Source organism: Chenopodium album, chromosome 10, assembly GCF_948465745.1.
Source record: "Chenopodium album chromosome 10, dcCheAlbu1.1, whole genome shotgun sequence".
In the NCBI taxonomy this organism is placed as follows: Eukaryota; Viridiplantae; Streptophyta; class Magnoliopsida; order Caryophyllales; family Amaranthaceae; genus Chenopodium; species Chenopodium album.
Genome location: NC_137843.1, coordinates 50,608,198 through 50,628,482, shown reverse-complemented (window position 1 = coordinate 50,628,482; position 20,285 = coordinate 50,608,198). Strand labels below are relative to the sequence as shown.

The 20,285-nt window shown below is 33.3% G+C and overlaps 1 protein-coding gene across 1 annotated transcript; it reads right to left on the bottom strand.

Annotated features, from left to right (window-relative positions):
* Nucleotides 1-18,446: 18,446 nt before the first annotated feature.
* LOC145564048 (chalcone synthase-like) lies at nt 18,447-20,018 on the bottom strand. The gene is made up of 2 exons (XM_081624404.1): nt 19,838-20,018; nt 18,447-19,444 (listed from the first exon to the last, which is right to left on the bottom strand). The coding sequence occupies exons 1-2, from the start codon at nt 20,013-20,015 to the stop codon at nt 18,447-18,449; spliced, it is 1,176 nt and encodes a 391-aa protein (XP_081480530.1). The 5' UTR covers nt 20,016-20,018.
* Nucleotides 20,019-20,285: the final 267 nt, after the last annotated feature.

The window sequence follows — 20,285 nt, the reverse complement described above, 5'->3', positions numbered from 1 at the left end:
TAACAAGCTTGGGCATCGAGAGTATGAGTGTTTCTCTAAAGGTCCTAATGGGAATAAACCAAGCAATAATTCAGGAGGGACCCAAAGGAACTTTCAGGGAAACAACAACAGCTTCAATGGGAATAAGGGAGCGCAGAAGAACGGAGCAAGGAATAATAATAACAGCAGCAATGGGAACAATCAGCAGAAAAGTGAAGCTGTAGGAAAATTGAATGTGTTGAGTAGGCATGAGGCGGATTCCACAAAAGATGTCATCACTGGTACTTTTTCTATCCACTCTATTCCTGTTAAAGTTTTATTTGATTCTGGTGCAACTTTTTCTTTCATTTCGAAAAGAATTGTTTCGAAACTTAAAGATCGTTTGAAAACAGTAGAAGTAGTAGATTTACCAATAACCATTCCAGCGGGTGGGGTAGTGAACTGTACCAAAACCTTTAGGAATGTACCTTTAGAGATCGAAAGGAAAGTGTTTCAGTCGGATCTGATTGAGTTTGGGTTAAAGGATTTTGATGTCATCCTAGGAATGGATTGGTTGAGCAAGTACAATGCAGAAATAGGATGTCGATCGCAGAAAGTAAAAATGACCACAAGTGGGAATGAGGCAGTGACTTATTGGATGCATGGAAAAGTCAAATGCTCTAGATTGATTTCTATATTAAAGTTGGCAAAGTACATAAGAAAGGGGCATCCAGTATACTTTTGTAGTGTGAGGAACATGGATGATGAGGAGGAAATTAAGCCAGAAAATATAGAAGTAGTAAATGAATTTTTAGATGTATTTCCGGACGAGATCCCTGGGATGCCACCTAAGAGGGCAATCGATTTCACTATAGACTTAGTCCCAGGAACAGCACCAATATCCAAGGCACCATATCGGATGGCACCGACAAAAATGAGTGAGTTAAAGGAGCAATTGCAGGATTTGTTGGACAAAGGGTACATCAGGCCGAGTGCATCCCCTTGGGGAGCACCAGTTCTGTTTTTTAAAAAGAAAGATGGAAGCATAAGGTTGTGTATCAATTACAGGGAACTAAATAAGGTGACAATAAAGAATAAGTATCCACTTCCAAGAATTGATGATTTATTCGATCAGCTAAAAGGCGCAACCGTGTTTTCTAAAATTGACTTGAGGTCTGGATATCACCAGTTGAGGATTGCTGATGAAGATATTCCTAAAACTGCTTTTAGGACGAGGTATGGGCACTATGAGTTTACAGTGATGCCATTTGGATTGACTAATGCTCCGGCAATCTTTATGGATTTGATGAACAGGGTGTTTCATCAATTTATAGATAAGTTCGTTGTGGCGTTCATAGATGACATATTGGTGTATTCCAAGAACAAGGAGGAGCACGTGGAACTCCTGAGAGCAATTCTGCAAACACTGAGAGAAAACAATCTTTATGCAAAGTTCTCTAAGTGTGAATTTTGGTTGGAAAAGGTAGCATTCTTAGGTCATTTCGTGTCTAAGGATGGCGTGGAAGTAGACCCATCCAAGATCGATGCTGTAAAGGGTTGGCCTACGCCCAAAACAGTGTCTGACGTTCAGAGTTTCTTAGGTCTAGCAGGATATTATAGGCATTTTGTGAAAGATTTCTCGAAGATTGCTAAACCTATGACTACTCTAATGAAGAAAGACAAGAAGTTTGAGTGGGATGATAAGTGTGAAGAAGCATTCCAACTCTTGAAACGGAAGCTGGTTATAGCACCAGTGCTTACACTGCCAGACGACAGTAGTATCTATGATGTGTATAGCGATGCGTCAAAGAATGGTTTGGGGTGTGTGCTTATGCAAAATGGGAAGGTAATTGCATACGCATCCAGGCAGTTAAAGACTCATGAAGTCAATTACCCAACCCATGATTTAGAATTTGCTAGGATTATCTTTGCACTAAAGATCTGGCGTCATTACTTGTATGGAGTGAAATGTAGAATTTATACAGACCATTAGAGCTTAAAATACATTTTCACTCAAAAGGACTTGAACTCTCGACAGAGGAGATGGTTGGAATATACGACGGATTATGACCTGGACATACAATATCACGAAGGGAAAGCAAATGTAGTTACAGATGCTCTAAGTCGTAAGACCAGTCATGGATTAATTACCTTGATAGTGGCTGATGAGTTATGTAGGGAAATGAGGAAAACGAACTTAGAAGTGGTAGAATGGGAAGTACCAGCTGGCATTCTTGCGAGTCTGACTATCCAACCCACCATATTCGACGAAATAAGGGAAAACCAAGTAGGAGATGTGAAATAGGATAGGATTCGAGAGAAAATAAAGCAAGGCAAAGCTACAGATTTCAAAATTCATGAAGATGGAAGTTTGAGGTATAAGGGTCGATGGTGTGTACCTCAAAAGTGTAAGGAAGTGAAGAGAAAGCTAATGGAAGAGGGGCACAATACGCCCTATTCAGTAAACTCAGGAGGGGATAAGCTATATAAGGACTTGAAAAGGGTGTATTGGTGGCCTAGAATGAAGAATGAAGTTGCGAAATTCGTAGCAAAGTGTCTGACTTGCCAAAAAGTGAAAATAGAGCACAAGAGGCCACAGGGAACGGTGCAACCATTGGAAATTCCTTGATGGAAGTAGGATTGCATTTCAATGGATTTTGTGACTTGCCTTCCAAAATCAAAGAGTGGAAATGATACCATTTGGGTAGTGGTGGACAGACTGACAAAATCTGCGGTGTTTATACCAATGAAGGAGACTTGGAAGATGGAGCAACTTGCAAAGGCTTACATCAAGAATGTTATGAGGTTACATGGAATTCCAAAGGATATTGTGTCTAATAGAGATTCCCGGTTTCTTTCAAAATTTTGGAGAAGCGTACAGGAAAACTTTAGTACGACACTTAAGATGAGTACAGCGTTTCACCCTGCTACAGATGGGCAAACAGAGAGAACAATTCAAACCCTGGAGGACATGTTGCGAGCCTGCGTTATAGACTTCCAAGGAGGATGGGAGGATAGCTTGGATTTGATTGAATTTTCTTACAATAATAGTTATCATGCGAGCATAGGAATGGCTCCATTTGAGGCATTATATGGGAGAAAGTGTCGTAGCCCAATTTGTTGGAACGATATAAGTGAAACAATGATTCTAGAGCCTCAAATGATCGAGGATACAGTGAAGCAAGTAAAGGAAATTCAAGCCAAGATTCAAGCAGCTCAAGATCGCCAAAAGAGCTACGCCGATTTAAAGCGTAGAGAAGAGGAGTTTGATGTTGGTGATAAAGTGTTATTAAAGGTATCACCAATGAAAGGAGTAATGAGATTTGGAAAGAAAGGGAAACTGAGCCCAAAGTACATTGGTCCATATGAAATACTGCAAAGAATAGGCAAAGTAGCTTATAGGTTAGCCTTACCTATGGAGCTAAGCAAAGTGCATGATGTATTTCACGTGTCTCAATTAAGAAGGTATATACCTGATAAATCCCATGTGCTGTAACCTGAAACCATAGAGCTAGACCAAAGTTTGACCTATGAAGAAAGACCTGTCAAAATTCTTGATAGTAAAGTGCGTAGTACACGCAATAAGAATGTTAATATTGTGAAGGAATTATGGTCTAATCAAGAGTATGAGGAAGCCACTTGGGAGGCAGAAGATGAAATGAAAAATAAATACCCTGAGTTGTTTAAGGTATGTTGAGTTACGGGGACGTAACTCGTTTTCTTTAAGGGGGGTAGAATGCGGTAGAATTTCGCGCTTTTTCCTATATTTTCAGTTATTTTTGTGTTTTTTGCACAATTTTATCGAATAATTTGAGTTCTTGTGTTCTCAATGAGACGCAAAAAGGGTAAAGGTATGACAAAAAGTACAGCAATATTATACTAATTAAGGAAAAACTTCGGATTTCATTCCCCAAGTTTCGGGACGAAACTTCTTTTAAGGAGGGTAGACTGTAATACCTCGTATTTTTATACGTATTTTATTTAAAATAAGTATTTTGAGAAGTATTTAATTGAATTTAAACGTTTTATTTAAAGTATTTTAGTTAATTATTTTAATAAGTTGGAAATATTTTATAAAAGAAAAGTTTATTTAATTAATTATTTTAATTAAGTTGGGGTTTAATTTAGGAAAGTTTATTTTAGTAAAGTTTTATTAGGGATGGGATTAGGAAAATTAAAAAGGGAAAGTTTAGGGAGAAGGGTCTTAGAGAAGGGGTATAAATATCCCACATATGAGGCAAATCAAACTTTGCCCAGAGTGGAGAAAACCCAAGGTAAACTTCTCTCTCCTTTTTCCTTATTTTCTTTCTTCTTTTTCCCCTTCCCCTTCTTTTTTTTTCGGCAACCCCCACCACCACTGGTTTGGAATATTGAAAAGGAATTTATTTATGGTTCATATAATTTTTATTGACGCTATAAGCATGAGGAAAGGAGCTATATAAGTGTCTATGTACACGAGAAATAAATTGTATGTTGGTGCCTTAGTGCACTTAAGGTGTATTTAACACTGAGGGATAGGATTTGTGGCGCTTTATGCGTTTAAGGTGTCATTGGCACCGAGGTAGAATTAAAAAGGGTTCAACATTAAATATTACGTGGTCACTAATTATTCAAGAATTAAATTGATATATTTGATTGTTTGAATAATTATTGTTGATTGTATGATTATGGTTTGAGAGTCATCACCAAATTTAATAATCGGTAAATAACGTAAAGTGGAAGAGATAACGCACCAAAACTCTTGGAACGTATATACCTTGAGTATGAACATATGGGAGGAGTTATGGTGTTTTATATTTAACCATAACTTCTAATGGAATACAGGACGCTGTATATTCCTTTTTATTATTATTATGCGCAGGAATTCCGCCACCTATGTGTGGTTTTTGATGCTGGCACGGTTAGCTCCCGTGTCAGTAACCTCAATTTATTGGGGGAGGCTAGGGGGAAACCCGTTCGATGCGTAATCAATGCCAAATAAATTATTTAGTGTCTAGTGCGAATTTTTATTGAATGTTGTATGCTTGAAAAATAGGTGCAACAAGGTAAGCCGTTTGTTGATAGGGAATTGTATGCTAGTGTGTTATTTACGCTTATGTACTCAGCTTTGCTGATTGTGTGTTTTGTGTGTTTGTTGGCCTTGTCTTTATCTTGGCCCTATGATGACCCATTTATAATGGAGAGTAGTGGAAATAGGTAGAGATAAGCTTTTCAGGTATTGAAGCATATTCATGAATGGGCATGAGTGAAGAGCGTATTATGCTAGTTTCCATAAGTATATGAGGTGTTTACTGCTTTAATTATTTATGATAATATTATTATGCGTGACTAACGAAAAGATTTTAAATTTGGTTTGGTTTTAATAAGGGCCTATGATGGTTCCAAATTGTAGGTTGATTTTATTTTACTTCGTTTGACTTCGGGTTGACTTTATTTTCGTTGATTGACTATTTAAGTTGACTTGTTTTGAAAGGGTTTGAAATTAGACTTCCGATGTATGTCTTTGATAGTTGCCTTAGCCGTTATCACGGTGGCGGTAATGTCTTAGATATTCCTAATTAAAGTTTTAAATAGGGCAAAACAGGTATGTTAAAAGAAAGGAATTTCTAGGGTGTTACAATGTTAGTTACCTTTTCCAAATAATATGAAAAATTCAAGTGCTTTCATCCAAAGAGTATTTTCACTATATTTCTTCAGGTAAATTCTGTTGGAAATAAAGAAAGGAAATTCAAAGGGTCAGATATGGGCGCTCGATCGGGCGCGAGAAGAGTCGTAAAATTCTGGAGTTCCGCCGCCTGATCGGGCGAGCTCCGCCCGACCGACCGAGACGCCCTCGATCAGGCGCCCGATTGGGCGCGAGGAGACGTCTGGAAAAAGGGAGTGTTTGCCCGATCAAGCCTGAGTTTGTCTGTTGGACTCCAACGGTTCCCTTGGATTCCTTTTCTTGGTTAATTTCTTGTAACCCCCCATTTAAGAGGTTGATTATGGTGTTTTAATCACCATGATTATTCTGATTTTATTTTCTTATTGATTAAAGAGATTCCTCCTTGATCTTCCATCTTCTTCAATCTTCTTTATAAATTGGAGGTTATTTTTCTGATCATATACACTAGAAATACATATCCAACACAAGCTTGCTCAAACGCATACTCTATATTGGGCATAAGTAACTTGACTCCAACCTCTCATCCAAAAGTGCCTTTGTATGAGAGTAGTGTGTTAACCTTAGGGAACGTGCCGGCAAATACAATTGAGCACCACGGTTGCGCCGGAATTTCGTTTTCAAGTTAGTGATTTTCATCACGATACACCGTATTTGTTCCATTGATTGTAAGATCAACTTTTCGATCTTATTGATTATTTCTTCTTGATAGCATTGAAAATACATCTAATTTTACAAAAATTTGAAAACGAAATTATATATTTTCATTGGCTACTAATTGGGTATTGATCGAAAGATTAAATGTGCAAAGAAAAATATTTTTGAAGAAAAATTCTGTTCACGTTTTTCTGGAAGCAGTCCCAGAAATGGTCCCCGATCGAAGGTCAATCGTTCTCCATTTGGGGTGTAATTTTGGGATCTTGTTCGAGACATATGAGGCTTCATTTTCAACGGTTGGATTGTTGATATCTGTTCACATTTAGGATTTATGACGAATTCTTTGAGCTGCAACTTTTGGAGAGGAAATTTGGGTGTACAACGGAAAATGCTCATCTTTGACACTTGAATTAATTCAAGGGAGGTCCTTTCTAAACTAATTTTAATTTTATTATGCTTAGCATGTGATTTTAATTCTAATAATCATCTTGGCAAATATATGAGTTGTGATTTTTGGCATTATAATGTTAGATGATTATTTTGTCCATAATGTAATATTTGTTACATGATTATTAGTTTATAGGCTAAAGTATAATCCATGTTATATGTGTGATATTACATGGTATGATTATTTCTATTTCTTTGTTCTATTTTTGTGGTTTGAACTTAGTACTTAGAAATATGTTAATTGGTTTTATTTACTAATCTGTTGGTTTTTTGAACATATGTCTTGTTTTGTTCATTGTGAAAGTAAATATTAGGCTATTGCTTTAGATTATTTTCTTTTAGCAAAATGTTGAGCACCTAATGTTTACATGCCTATGTTGTTAGATAATTCATGGTTAATTTTTATGACTTGTTAATTTGTAGGATTTATAAATTTTACCATGAATCATGTGTTATATATGCTGAGTATGTTATCAAAGATTATTGTTTTTAGCAAATATATACAATGATGTGTATATGTCATGCTTTTGGAACTTTGTTCATGCTCATAATGCTTACTTTGCATACTTATTTTCAAGAACTTGTGTTAATAATTCTATCAATTTATTAAGTATGAGAAGTTTTTGAATTAGAATCATGTGATCATTGTGTGAAGAGTCATAAGTGTATTTTTCTCAATAGGAGAATATTATTATGGTTATTGTTTTAGTGACTCTTAATTGTGGCATGTATCTATAGTTCTTGTTGAAGAATATATATATGATTGTACTACTTCTATTAATTTTGCTTTTGAAATTCTTTTGGTGGCTATTTTTATATATTAGTGTGTTAACTAAGTTGTGTTAACCTTGTGATGAACTTTTGAAATGTGATAATTTTTGAATTATTATCTAATTCAATTGTTAGATTATTTTACTTCTTTAATTGTCCACCTTAGGAAAGAGTCTTCAAGAGTTATTAATTCTTGTTGCATGTTTTGCTCATTTTTGTTCTTACTTAGTTCGATTTGGTTTAGTATTGGCATTTGTCTAAAGCATCATTATTGGTTTTTTTATGTGTGGAAAGTGATTCTTAAGAATTTTATTTCTTTTGATGTTATACCTAGTAAATCTCCACATGATGCCAATATGCTTCAAGTAAAGAACATGGATCCAAATGTGCTTCAAGAAGCTCAAAAATTCATAGTGGATGCACAATCACTACAAGTGGTGGTCATTGGGTTGTTCGTCATTGATCGCTAAGGTAAATTATTAGAGGCACCATGGAGGTATGTTCAAATATTTTTTTTTCCTCCATTATCAACTATGCTTTGATTTTAGACTTAACTTTGGCATGTGGGGGTTATGATTCTATGAGTTTATAAAATTTTCATATAGGAATTTAGTTCTTATGAGCCCCATGTAAAATGTGTAGAGTTTTCATGTTTAATTTCAATACTTAGTGAAAAACCTTTGTCATCCAATGTGGGGGAAAGAGTAATATGATGAATTAGTGTTGGACTCAAAGTCTTGGTTTGAGTAATATCTTGTTTTGTAAGCAGTTGATTGTATGTTCCATGACTTTGTATATGAAGGTTGGATTATTGGATTATCTCCATGCATCACAATATTGGATTATTGTGTGTGATTGTTGGCCGAATTATTCAATTATCTCGATGTATCACAGTATTTCGCATCATTTACTATAAGAATTCGTTTTTAGCAATTTATGCTTATGCCATGTTTATACATATGATAAGTGATTTGGCTATGCATATTGGAATTCCCATGTCTCTTGATTGCTATTTTTTTCCTTCTATGTATTTATGTTGTTTATTGAGTGAACAAGTTGACTACAAGAGGAATAAGAGGCATTAATATTAGATCTATCTATTATTTGATGCAAAGCATGAAAGTGACTACTAGTTATGCTAAAGACTATTATTTGTTTGCCTTGATTTGTTGCTTTAATATTTGAAGAGTGTTTCCTTAACTTAATGAGTTGATGATGTGAGTGATTGTTTACCTTGGAAGAAACTATTGAGGATAAGTTAGATTATTTCTAACATGCTTAGAGTTCTCCTATATTTTGTATGGAGTGTGTTTCCTAATATTTCATCTAAAGTTTTTCAATATCAATTCACTAAGTGTTGTTGGAAGTGTTCAAGGCTAAACTTGTGAGTAAAGGTTACTATGTTTTTCTTGTCTTAATGGAACAATGTAGGTCTCACTTAGATGACTTAATTATTTTGGATCTTTGTCCTTGATGATAAGTTTCCTTCTAGTGGTTGAAGTTTGTTAAGTCTTTTAAGTCTTTTAAGTGATGACTTTGAGTGATTGGAGAGTTCCATGTTGTAGATAAGAAATGTGAGATGAAAATTCAAGTGTGAGTTGACTTAAGTTTATCACCTAGGAAGTGGTACAAGAGTTTGGTTAGTACCTTGTAAGGATCTAATACTTGTGATTAAGTTTGCATCTCACTACTTGCTTCAAAGTAATATATTTGTTGTGTTATGTCTACAATGTGAGTAATGTGGTGGTGTTGAGAATCACATGTGATTTGTAGTTAACAACTTTCTTGAACTTTTTATCTTTTCATTTTTGTTGAGCAAATTTCACGATTTGGAATATGACAATATGTTTTATTATTTTAATAATATCATTATGAGTTTTTGGTTCTTTCTAAAGTGTCATACATGATTTGTGATTGGAAAGATTTTTGCGATGATATGATATTTGTTATTCATGTCATCATTTGAATGGAATATGTTTTAGCATGAATTATGTGTACTTTAAGGAGGTCTTAAAGTATGTCTTGAGTGGAGTGTGCTAATACGGTTAGCAATGTGATAGTGACATACATTGCATTTTATCTTAATATAGCATATATTTGTAAAATAATTGAAGTGTAATATTTTACAAATTTAATAGTGAATGACTAATGTTGTTTAAACTTGCTTCATCTTTTACTACGTATCATTTTAGGTACGAAGGTTGTGAAATAATACACTACCTTTCAGGAAAAGTTGTTCAAAATTTCCAGAAGGCAAGTGTTAGTGATTGATGGTTGATGAAGAAAGTTCACTAATGCGGTTATGTTATCTTCGAGGATTGTTACTTTATTCATCAAACGGTGAATGTGACATGTTTTCTAACCATTTGTGTGAATTAAGTTGATGTTGGTAACATGTTAGTTTTCCTTATTGGAAAAGTATTCTAGCAAAAATAATTTAGTACTATGGTAAGGAAATTTTGAACATGTAACAATCCTTGATAACTTGTGGAAATCTCGAGGGGGATAGGCCTTAAGCCCATGTGGAAAGATTAAAAACATTACTTTCTATCCCTATGGCATGTGTTGTCATGCTTGATTGAGATTGAGCTCTTTTGAGTTCTTAATGGATCAATAAACCATTTAGGTTAGTGCTATTTGAGACGCACCTGATTGATCCACCGTTTGAGGTTGAGTCCTTTGACTCTTAATGAATCCAAATGATTGAGTGGACACACTAAAACTTTGGAATCACCGTTGTTTATGATTGTTTTGAGGTTGAGCATTAAACTCTTAATGAATCCATGGTCTTTTGGGGGTTAATTAATGGCTACAATGTAGCATTTGTTAAAGTTCTTAGGAACATGTTTTAACCCCATTGACTAAGTGCTTTTGAGAAGTGCTTGTGATTCACTTATGTGGTTGAGAAGAATAGCCATCTTCTATGGAAAACTTGGGCGGATTTCCTAGAGCTTCCACTAGACCTAAGGTGAATATGCTTGGCTGTAAAAGAGCATATCTTTTTGCGGACTTCAAGTAAATTTATGGAGTGATGTATATGTTGTGGGGGTCTTGCACTAAATCTTGGAGTTTCAAGGTTCGTCCACTCCATGATCAAGAGTCTTAAGGATTTTAAGGTTTGTCCACCCTTAGACTTGTAGTTCATTGCCTCATTTCACTAATCACTAGATTTCAAACAGGGCTGTAGCAAGGGCAGGGCAACTGGGGCGGCTGCCCTGGGCCCCTTGTTAAAAAGCCCAACTTCAATACAATACAAGGCCCCAAAATATATACTTCGTACATTTTTTTTGTGGGAACTTCGTACTATGTAATACTTCCTCCGTTTCTTTTTACTTGCAACACAGCCTTGTGGCACGTGTTTTAAGGTCGGGTTTATGTAATGTAAACAAATAAATTATTCATTATAATTTTTACAAATGATACTTAACCCTATTTTAATCTTCGTGTAAAAATTATATTGATAAAATCGCTCGTTTATCCTCACTAATCATCTCCTAAAACTACGTGCCTAAAAAGTGTGTTGCAAGTAAAAGAAAACGGAGGAAGTACTACGTACGTACATGTTCATATAAAAAAAAAAAGAAAGAAAGAAAGCAAGAAGTGTGTAATGTACAAGTGTACAACACTATAATAGTACTGTAGAATTCCAGAATATCAAATGGCATTTTTTGTCAACGTCCTTCTTCCCTAATTTTTTAGTCAGTTAATTTCCTTCACTTTCGCGATTCAATTGAAGATGAAAACTATAATAAATGGTCCTTTTACTCTTCAATTTGCAACGGGAATTTATCTAATTATATATAATTCTCTTTGCATACCCTATTTTTTTTTTTTTTTTTTGAACGGTGCATACTCGACTTGATTCGTCAAGATCTCTTCTTTGTATTAAATTTTTCTTAACCTGTATAACTACTTTCATTCAAAAATTACAAAATTTGGGGAAAAAAAAATCTAGTTGCTTGGTGGGATACTTGGTTTGAATGGTTCGGCTAGTTTAATTACTTCAACGAGAGTTACGGGAATGTGATTTCAATGTTTTGTGAAATTTGATGTTTTTAAAGATTATGAATCATAATAAAATATGTATTATTATTTTGCATACCCAATTTTTTAAAATTTTATATCAATATATGTGAATTAGGGCCTCGATTCATGTTTTTGCCCCAGGCCACCAAAATCTCAGAAACGGCCCTGATTTCAAATTACTTATGTAATATCTAAGTGTTATGTATTGATCTCCTCTTATGCCCAATATGTTGCTTATCCTTATCTTTCGTTAATGGCTTTTCTTTCCTTCCTTTAGCGGGGGATTGTTGGAAATAAAGAAAGGAAATTCAAAGGGTCGGATATGGGCGCCCGATCGGGCAGGCATCAACCGATCGGGCGCGAGAAGAGTCGTAAAATTCTGGAGTTCCGCCGCCTGATCGGGCGAACTCCGCCCGACCGGGCGCGAGAAGACATCTGGAAAAAGGGAGTGTCCGCCAATCGGGCGTGAGTTTGTCCGTTGGACTCCAACGGTTCCCTTGGATTCCTTTTCTTGGTTAATTTCTTGTAATCCCCCATTTAAGAGGTTGATTATGATGTTTTAATCACCATGATTATTCTGAGATTTTTTTCTTATTGATTAAAGAGATTCCTCCTTGATCTTCCATCTTCTTCAATCTTCTTTATAAATTGGAGGTTATTTTTTTTATCATATACACAAGAAATACATATCAAACACATACTCTATATTGGGTTGGGCATCAGTTACTTAACTCCAACCTCTCATCCAAAAGTGTCTTTGTATGAGAGTGGCGTGTTAACCTTAGGAAATGTGCCGGCGAATACAATTGAGCACCACGGTTGCGCCGGAATTTCGTTTTCAAGTCAGTGATTTGCATCACGACACACAATATTTGTTCCATTGATTGTAAGATCAACTTTTCGATCTTATTGATTATTTCTTCTTGATAACCTTGAAAATACATCTTATTTTACAACAAATTCGATTAGCTTCTGACTACTTGCAAAATAAGTAGTTGTCAAATTATCTCTATCAGTTATTCCATTAACAATTAACAAAAGTCAAAACAACAGGTTATCAGTTATAATAACATTACTCGTGCACAAATTTTTAATTTATACGTCAATTGTTATACAAGTTTTTTTATCTTGCAAGAAAACGTTGTAGCTTATAGCGACATGATCTGGATTATCTAGCAATCGTACGTCATAACGTAATTAATTAAGTAATAATCGAAGTTATCCGCACATTTCGTCTAGAATATGGTATATTTAAGCCTCTTTAATTTTTAATTTGTTTATATTAAAAGGAATTTTTTGACTTTTACCACCAAAACATCAAAAAACTATTTTTTATCATCAAAACATCTAAAACTTTTATTTTACTACCAAAAAAAATTCTAAAAATTATTTTTTACTACTTACCGTCAAGAAAACCATTCAATCTAACGGTTTGAAAAAAATTTCTACATTTTTCATATGCAAAACATGTTTTTCACGGGCTTAGGGGGGCATTTTGGGGCTTTGAAACCAATTTGAGGCTAGAATTGAAAAAAAATTATCAAAAATGCCTCATTTAACGTGTTTCACGCAAATCGAGGTAATTTTGAGTAAGAAAAATGAGTTATTTACGATTATTTTTTGTCAATTCTAACTCAAATTGGACTTAAAGAGCCAAAATGCCCCCCAAAACCCCTAAAGACTATGGACCTGTTCTCTTCAGCTTAATTTCAGTTAAGTTCAGTTTCTAATTTTCTTTTTTCATAAACAATTCAGTTCAACTCAAATCAGTTCAGTTTAGCTCAGTTTATCAGAACAGACCCTATGTGTTTGGCACGAAAATGGAAGCATTTAAAAAATTTTGTTAGGTTTACCAGTGTTTTTTACGATAGGTCGTAAAAAAACAATTTTTAATCTTTCTTTAAGGTAAAATAAAAGTTTTAGAAGTTTTGGTGGTAAAAATAATTTTTTTTTTCAGTTGGTAAAAGTAAAAAAAAAAATCCTAATAAAAATCCAAATTTAAGAAGCATTAATAATCAATAACAAGTCTAATTCGGTGGAACTAATTGAAGCACCATGCGTGGGGAAAATCTTGTGTGGACCTGGCTTATAATAATATTATTGTGGACGCGACCCTAAGATCTATACGCATGTAACTAACTGTATTTGAACATACTAACCCTAATTTTAACATAGTAACCTTAATTTTAACATAATAACCTTTATTAAAATTTCTGTAACATTTAATATTATTGTGAATTTAAAATACGACGTTATGTTAAATATAATGACCCTAATTTTAACATACTTACCTTTATTATTAGTATATTGATAATTTCATGAAAAAAAGTTAGTCTCTTATGACCTTTATAATAATGCAATGACTTTTATTTTACCATAATAACCTTTGTTTTAATATAGTGATCTTTTTTTAATTTATAAAACGACCATATTATCTCTAATATTAGTGGTCCGCAATAAATAATGTGAACAACATCTGAGAGTTTGTACCATGCGTGTGACATTTAGCTTTAAATTGGTTGAGTAAATTCTATAATCAATCAAAACATATATGTACTATTCTATGTACATTAATGTGATCAACGCGATATTATTACTTTGAGCTTTGGTTCGAATTTAGATGACTACCTCTACACATGAGGGTGGGAGTATGCATATTTGTTTTCGCTAGGGTAGTAGGGTGTGGGTATTAGTTATTGAACGCAAATGAAAGTATATTAGTGGGCTGGGTCATGAATGTGGCTAATTATGGGCTTCTTGGCTCATATCTTACAAAATCCTTTGGGTATATTTTTACATTTCTGTGTTAAAAACCCTTGTGCTTACTGCTAGTAATTATTTATGGCTAGACTCTAGTCTAGGCATCTTACCCTACACCCCTTTCCTCAAATACTCACTTTCATTACATAAACGCACTGTCCCAATACAAAAAAAAAAAAAAAAAAAAAAAAAAAAAAAAAAAAAAATCAAACCTTCATTTTCATTTCACTTTCTCTCTCCTTACCCATTTTTTGCATTTTCTCTCTCTACACCCATTTTTCGCATTTTTAAATCCGAATATTTCTACGAATTTGTGACAAATTATCAAAAAAATTGTTCAATTACTACCAAATCAAGGTCGAAATTCAAAGGAGCAAGTGATTTTGTTCATATTTAGTTCGAAAAAGAGTATAAACCCTAGTTTTAATAAATTTTTATTGCAATTGTATTACAGGAATAACATCAAGTGTAAAACATGGAAAAAAGAGTATTAACTATTGCTTTTTAATAATTTTTACTAATTTTCATTTAAATATTAGTAAGTTGAACAAATACATTTTGATTTTTGGGTATGAAGTCTTTTTTTCTTTTTTTTTTTTTTTTTTTTTGCAGTACAAATGAAACAGTTTCAGAGAAGAACATCAAAGAATCTGGAGAAAAGTAAGCACTAATTAAATTAGTTCGTAGTGGTTTTTTTTTTTTTGTTTTTTTAATGAATGTTCATTTTCATTTTGATAAATTTTCATTTATATATTAGTATACAGTCATTCACATGTTAATAAATGATTAATATAATTATTCATTTACATATTACTACATAGTCATTGTATTAATATTCATTCTTTTTCATAGTTTGGAGTGGAAAATTATTTTGATGAGTGTTCATTTGTATTTTGACAGATGTATGTTCAATCACATAAAAGTATATGATTTTTCACATATATTAGTATACGATTATTAGAATATTGATAAATATTTATATTTTGGTCATCCTCTTCAAATATTTCATGCTCGGTTCAATTTTGAGTTTTAATATATGTCTTTTTCATATGGATGTATGGTAAATCACATATTGATAGCTTCAAGAGTTATTCACGTATATATTTCATGTTCATTGATTGATATCTTTCATAGGCATTTTTAAACCAATGCATGTTCATTTATATATTAATAGATGTTCATTTTCATATTGAATTATGCAAAAATGTTCATTATTTATTAATAGTTGTTCATTTCCATATTAATGGATGATCATTTATACACTAATATATGTTCATTTATATATTAATATATGTTCATTTCCGTATTGATCATTTCAATTGTTATACTATTCATATTCATATGAAAATTGGTTCATTTCAACACTTAGGGCCTGTTCTCATTGACTGAACTTAGCTGAACTGAACTGAACTCAGCTGAACTGAACTGAACTGAACTGAACTGAACTGAAATGAATATTTTATAAGAGAAGGAAATTAGGAGCTGAACTGAACTGAACTAAACTGAATTGAGCTGAACTGAACTGAACTGAACTGAACTCAGCTGAACTGAACTGAACTGAACTCAGCTGAACTGAACTGAACTGAACTGAACTGAATTTCAACGTAAGAGAACAGGCCCTTATTCTTGCTCAAATCTAACGAAAATTTCATTTATTTTTGTCTATTAGTTTAACAAAGAATCATGAATATAGTGAGCTATACCACACAATAGCAATGAAAAAAAAGGAAGACGACAAAAATAAGGAAATCAAGAAGGCATGGATTCGCACTACACGGACCAATAACACGAGCTTGAATTTTTCGATTTTGGATCGAGAATTCATTGTGTATAATAATATGCATGTGTGGAATTGTGTTGTATATTTATATATTCAATATTTTAATTTTTGGTGACATACAATTTCTATTTGACGACTTATATAATGTTCATATTAGGGAGACAACATATATATATATATATATATATATATATATATATATATATATATATATATGTTCATATTTTTTGACGACTTATATAATGTTCATATTAGGGAAACAACATGTTCATAAATAAAAAACTAAATATTCATAAGAACTTGTATTTGTGGTTGAGCATTTACAATTGTTGACTTTGAACCATCATTCACTAACTATATTAGAATATACATATTCATAATCACACCTGAATGATCAATAGAAAACTGTACAAAAGCTAAACATTCAATTCTTGTATCAAGTCTCTCATAGGACCTAATATTTCTACATTTATTATCTTTATAATCCTCATCAAAACAAATAAATCCTTTCATAGAATATGAGTCATCCCTTCGCCTCTTACTCCTCCAAACTCTAATTCCAAAACCTTTCATAAAAGTATACTCATTATACATTTCATAAGCATCATCTTTGGAAGGGAATTGTTTCCCCCAAAAATCAAACTGATTTGGTTCTTGAAAAATAATAGCATCCTCTTTTCCACTGCAATAAATAAACATGTAACAGATGAACAAATATAGTAGCATTTTTGGTCAATTACAATAATGCATTTGATCACTTACAGTTAAATTACTATATGTAAAAATATAAATGATCATCTATATAGTTACATAACTGAATATTATTTATGAAATTACAAAACATTGATAATCATTAAAAGTCACATGTACAACTTATAATTCCATAAACACAAATATATATATAAATGAACATTTATAATTGCATAATTGAACATTATTACAACAAAACAGAATAAAAAATGTTAAGATTTTTTTTTTTAGGGAACAAATATTAAAATACGTTCCACTAGTTAAAATAGATATGAGCATCTTTAAAAGAATGAAAATCATTTAAATTCACATGTACAACATATATATTCAAATATAACTAAAATAAACCTATAGTTTACTATAAAAAACATACATTAAACATAAATGAACATTTACTATTATACAAGTGATCATTTTTTTAACTAAGATTATTTTTATGCGACACAACAAGTTGATAAAAATAATCGGTTAACAATATTATTATAACAACTATATATGTTCATATAAGACACACAAAAATGGAAAGGCAACAATCAAATAATAAGATTACAATCAAAATTACAAAATAAAAACAATAACACAAATAAGAATCAAATTAGAAGAATAATACAACCAAAACTATATATGAATCAACTAATAACAACAATAACAATACTAAAACCAGAGCATTATCAAAATTATAATCAATACAACAAAAACTATGAAATCAAAGCATTATAATCATAATTACTCACATTGATTGAATGACAAATTACTCACATTGATTGTTAAACGAGTCGAGTAAAGCAAGGAGGAAAAATAGAGTCACAATCATGATCAAATGCAATTGAGATAGAAATCTCCATGGAAGAAGAGAAAAATTTGAAAAAAAAAATCAAAAAATATGGGAGAGAGAAAGTGAAATCAGTTAAAAGAGGAGAGAGAAATTAAAATTGGTGAAATGAGGAGAGAGAAAAAGAAGGAAATTTGGTCTGGAAAGAACATTATATACTTGCTTGAATGGAAAGTAAAGAAGAAAACAAAAAAACAAAGAAAAAAAAATTGGCGGGGGAAAAGGGATAAAACGACGTAGTTAGTTGGGGTGTATAGGGGAAGCTGCCTAGACTAGAGTCTAGAGAAAAATTTGTATATTGCTAGAGTTATGGCAAAATAGATTTGGGCCTTGAAGTCTGGGCAAATATACTTCATTATAAATTCCAAACAAAAGGAATTAGAAATAGATTTATCATAATCGAATGTGATCTGATCTCATCTTTCTTAGATAACATGTTATATAATTATATTGATCAACACGTAAATTTGTATATGAATATACTTCATTAATCATTATAATTGGAACAAATCAATTATCTATATATTTAGATCCATTACTTAATTATTTGATTTTTGTACAAAATGTTACATTCAGATTCATTTTGCAACTAAAACGATCATTCCAAAATAACATTATTATAACATTTTATTAGTAAATATTTCGCTATGAATACATGACAAATTTCATTTGATCTTATTATATCGACATATACAAATCTTAGAGAACAATACATGGCTAAACAGCAAATCTGCATATGTAGCTTTTATTCAATGCTAAAAAAAATTGAAGGATAAGTGTAAACATGTAGCGTACCCTATTGCTTAATTAGTTATAGGAACACTATGAAGCATGACTGTTTCGACCGTAAGACCAGGCCCGAACCCGAACAAGACACCCCAATCTAGCCCTTCTCCGGTGGTAGTCTTACCTTCTTTCAATGACCTATTCCTCATCTCATCCAATATAAACAACACACAAGCACTAGACATGTTTCCAAACTCGCTTAGCACATGCCTAGTATCCCTGAGTTTATCTTGCTTGAGTTCGAGTGTGGATTCAACTTGGTCTAGTATTGCAGGACCACCAGGGTGTGCCACCCAAAAGATCGAGTTCCAGTCGTCGATCCCTATTGGTTTGAATGCCTCAACAAGGGCTTTCTCGATGTTCTTAGAGATCAAACCAGGGACATCCTTGAGTAGATGGAAGGCTAACCCTACTTCACGCAAGTGTCCGTCGATGGCTCCTTCAGAGTCAGGGAGTATAGTCTGAGCAGCCCAAACAAGCTGAAAGATGGGCCGCTCAATGGACTCATCAAGATCAGCACCCACAATAACAGCACCGGCTCCATCCCCAAAGAGAGCTTGGCCTATCATGGAGTCCAAGTGAGTTTCAGTAGGACCTCGGAAACAAATGACAGTAATCTCAGCACAAACCACCAACACACGAGCTCCACGGTTGTTCTCCGCAATGTCCTTGGCAAGGCGGAGGACTGTACCACCAGCATAGCAACCCTGCTGGTACAGCATGAACCGCTTGACCGAGGGTCGGAGGCCGAGGAGTTTTGTAAGCTGGTAATCAGCCCCGGGCATGTCAACACCAGAGGTAGTGCAGAAAATGACATGGGTGATCTTGGACCGCGGTTGTCCCCATTCTTTGATGGCCTTGATTGCCGCCTCTTTACCGAGTTTAGGCACCTCGGTTGCGAGAATGTCTTGGCGGGTGTTTAAGGATGAGGCATTGTAATCACACATGTGTGGGTTCTCTTTCAATAATTCTTCAGTTATGTGCATGTACCGCTTCTTGATCATTGACCTTTCGCCTGTATACATATAAAAACATCATTCCAGCATTTCATAATCATAACCATGATCATTGCATATATACAATCCCTTTGATTAAACTAATTGCGTTTCTTGGATTAATGAACCAAAAATAATAAAATATGTTTGATTAATAAAGGTGCATGATTTTTTTTTTTTTTTTTTTTTTTTTTTTTTTTTTTTTTTTTTTTGGTATTTGAGTTATTTTTAGACCATTGATGGAGAAAATGTGAAGATTCTCAAAATTATTTTGTGTAAATGTTAATTTGACACGACTTGACACAGTTGCTAGGTCAAATGATCGATATAACATGACTCCATATATATTTAGCTAAAAAGAAAGATAAATAGGAATTAACAGTACAACACATATGATAGTATAGAAGACGTACACATGCGCTTAAACTTTTTCTTGAGATCAATCATATGCTCACTCTCGGTAACACGGAAGTAGAAGTCAGGGTACTCTGCCTGGTACATTTCATTCGGAGGATTGGCGGTTCCAATTGCTAGGATGGTTGCTGGACCATCGGCTCTTTGGGCATTACGGATTTCTTGAACTGATGCCATTGCTTCAATAATTCAAGTACGTAGTCAAGTTTTTCAATAATTAAATGAAAGAGAAAGTATAGAAGAAAAAGAAACTTTGATCTACTTAAAAGTTGAATGATAGAGTTTGTGTGAAGTGAAGGTTGAAAGGTAGGTGTTTTATATAAGGCCACAATTATTGTTACGTTTTTTTTTTCGTAAAAGGGTGACTATATTAAATTCGTTGAATGATGGAAATGGTTAGCCATAATAAAATTAACTTAATAATTAAGATGGTTAGAATTGATTAAT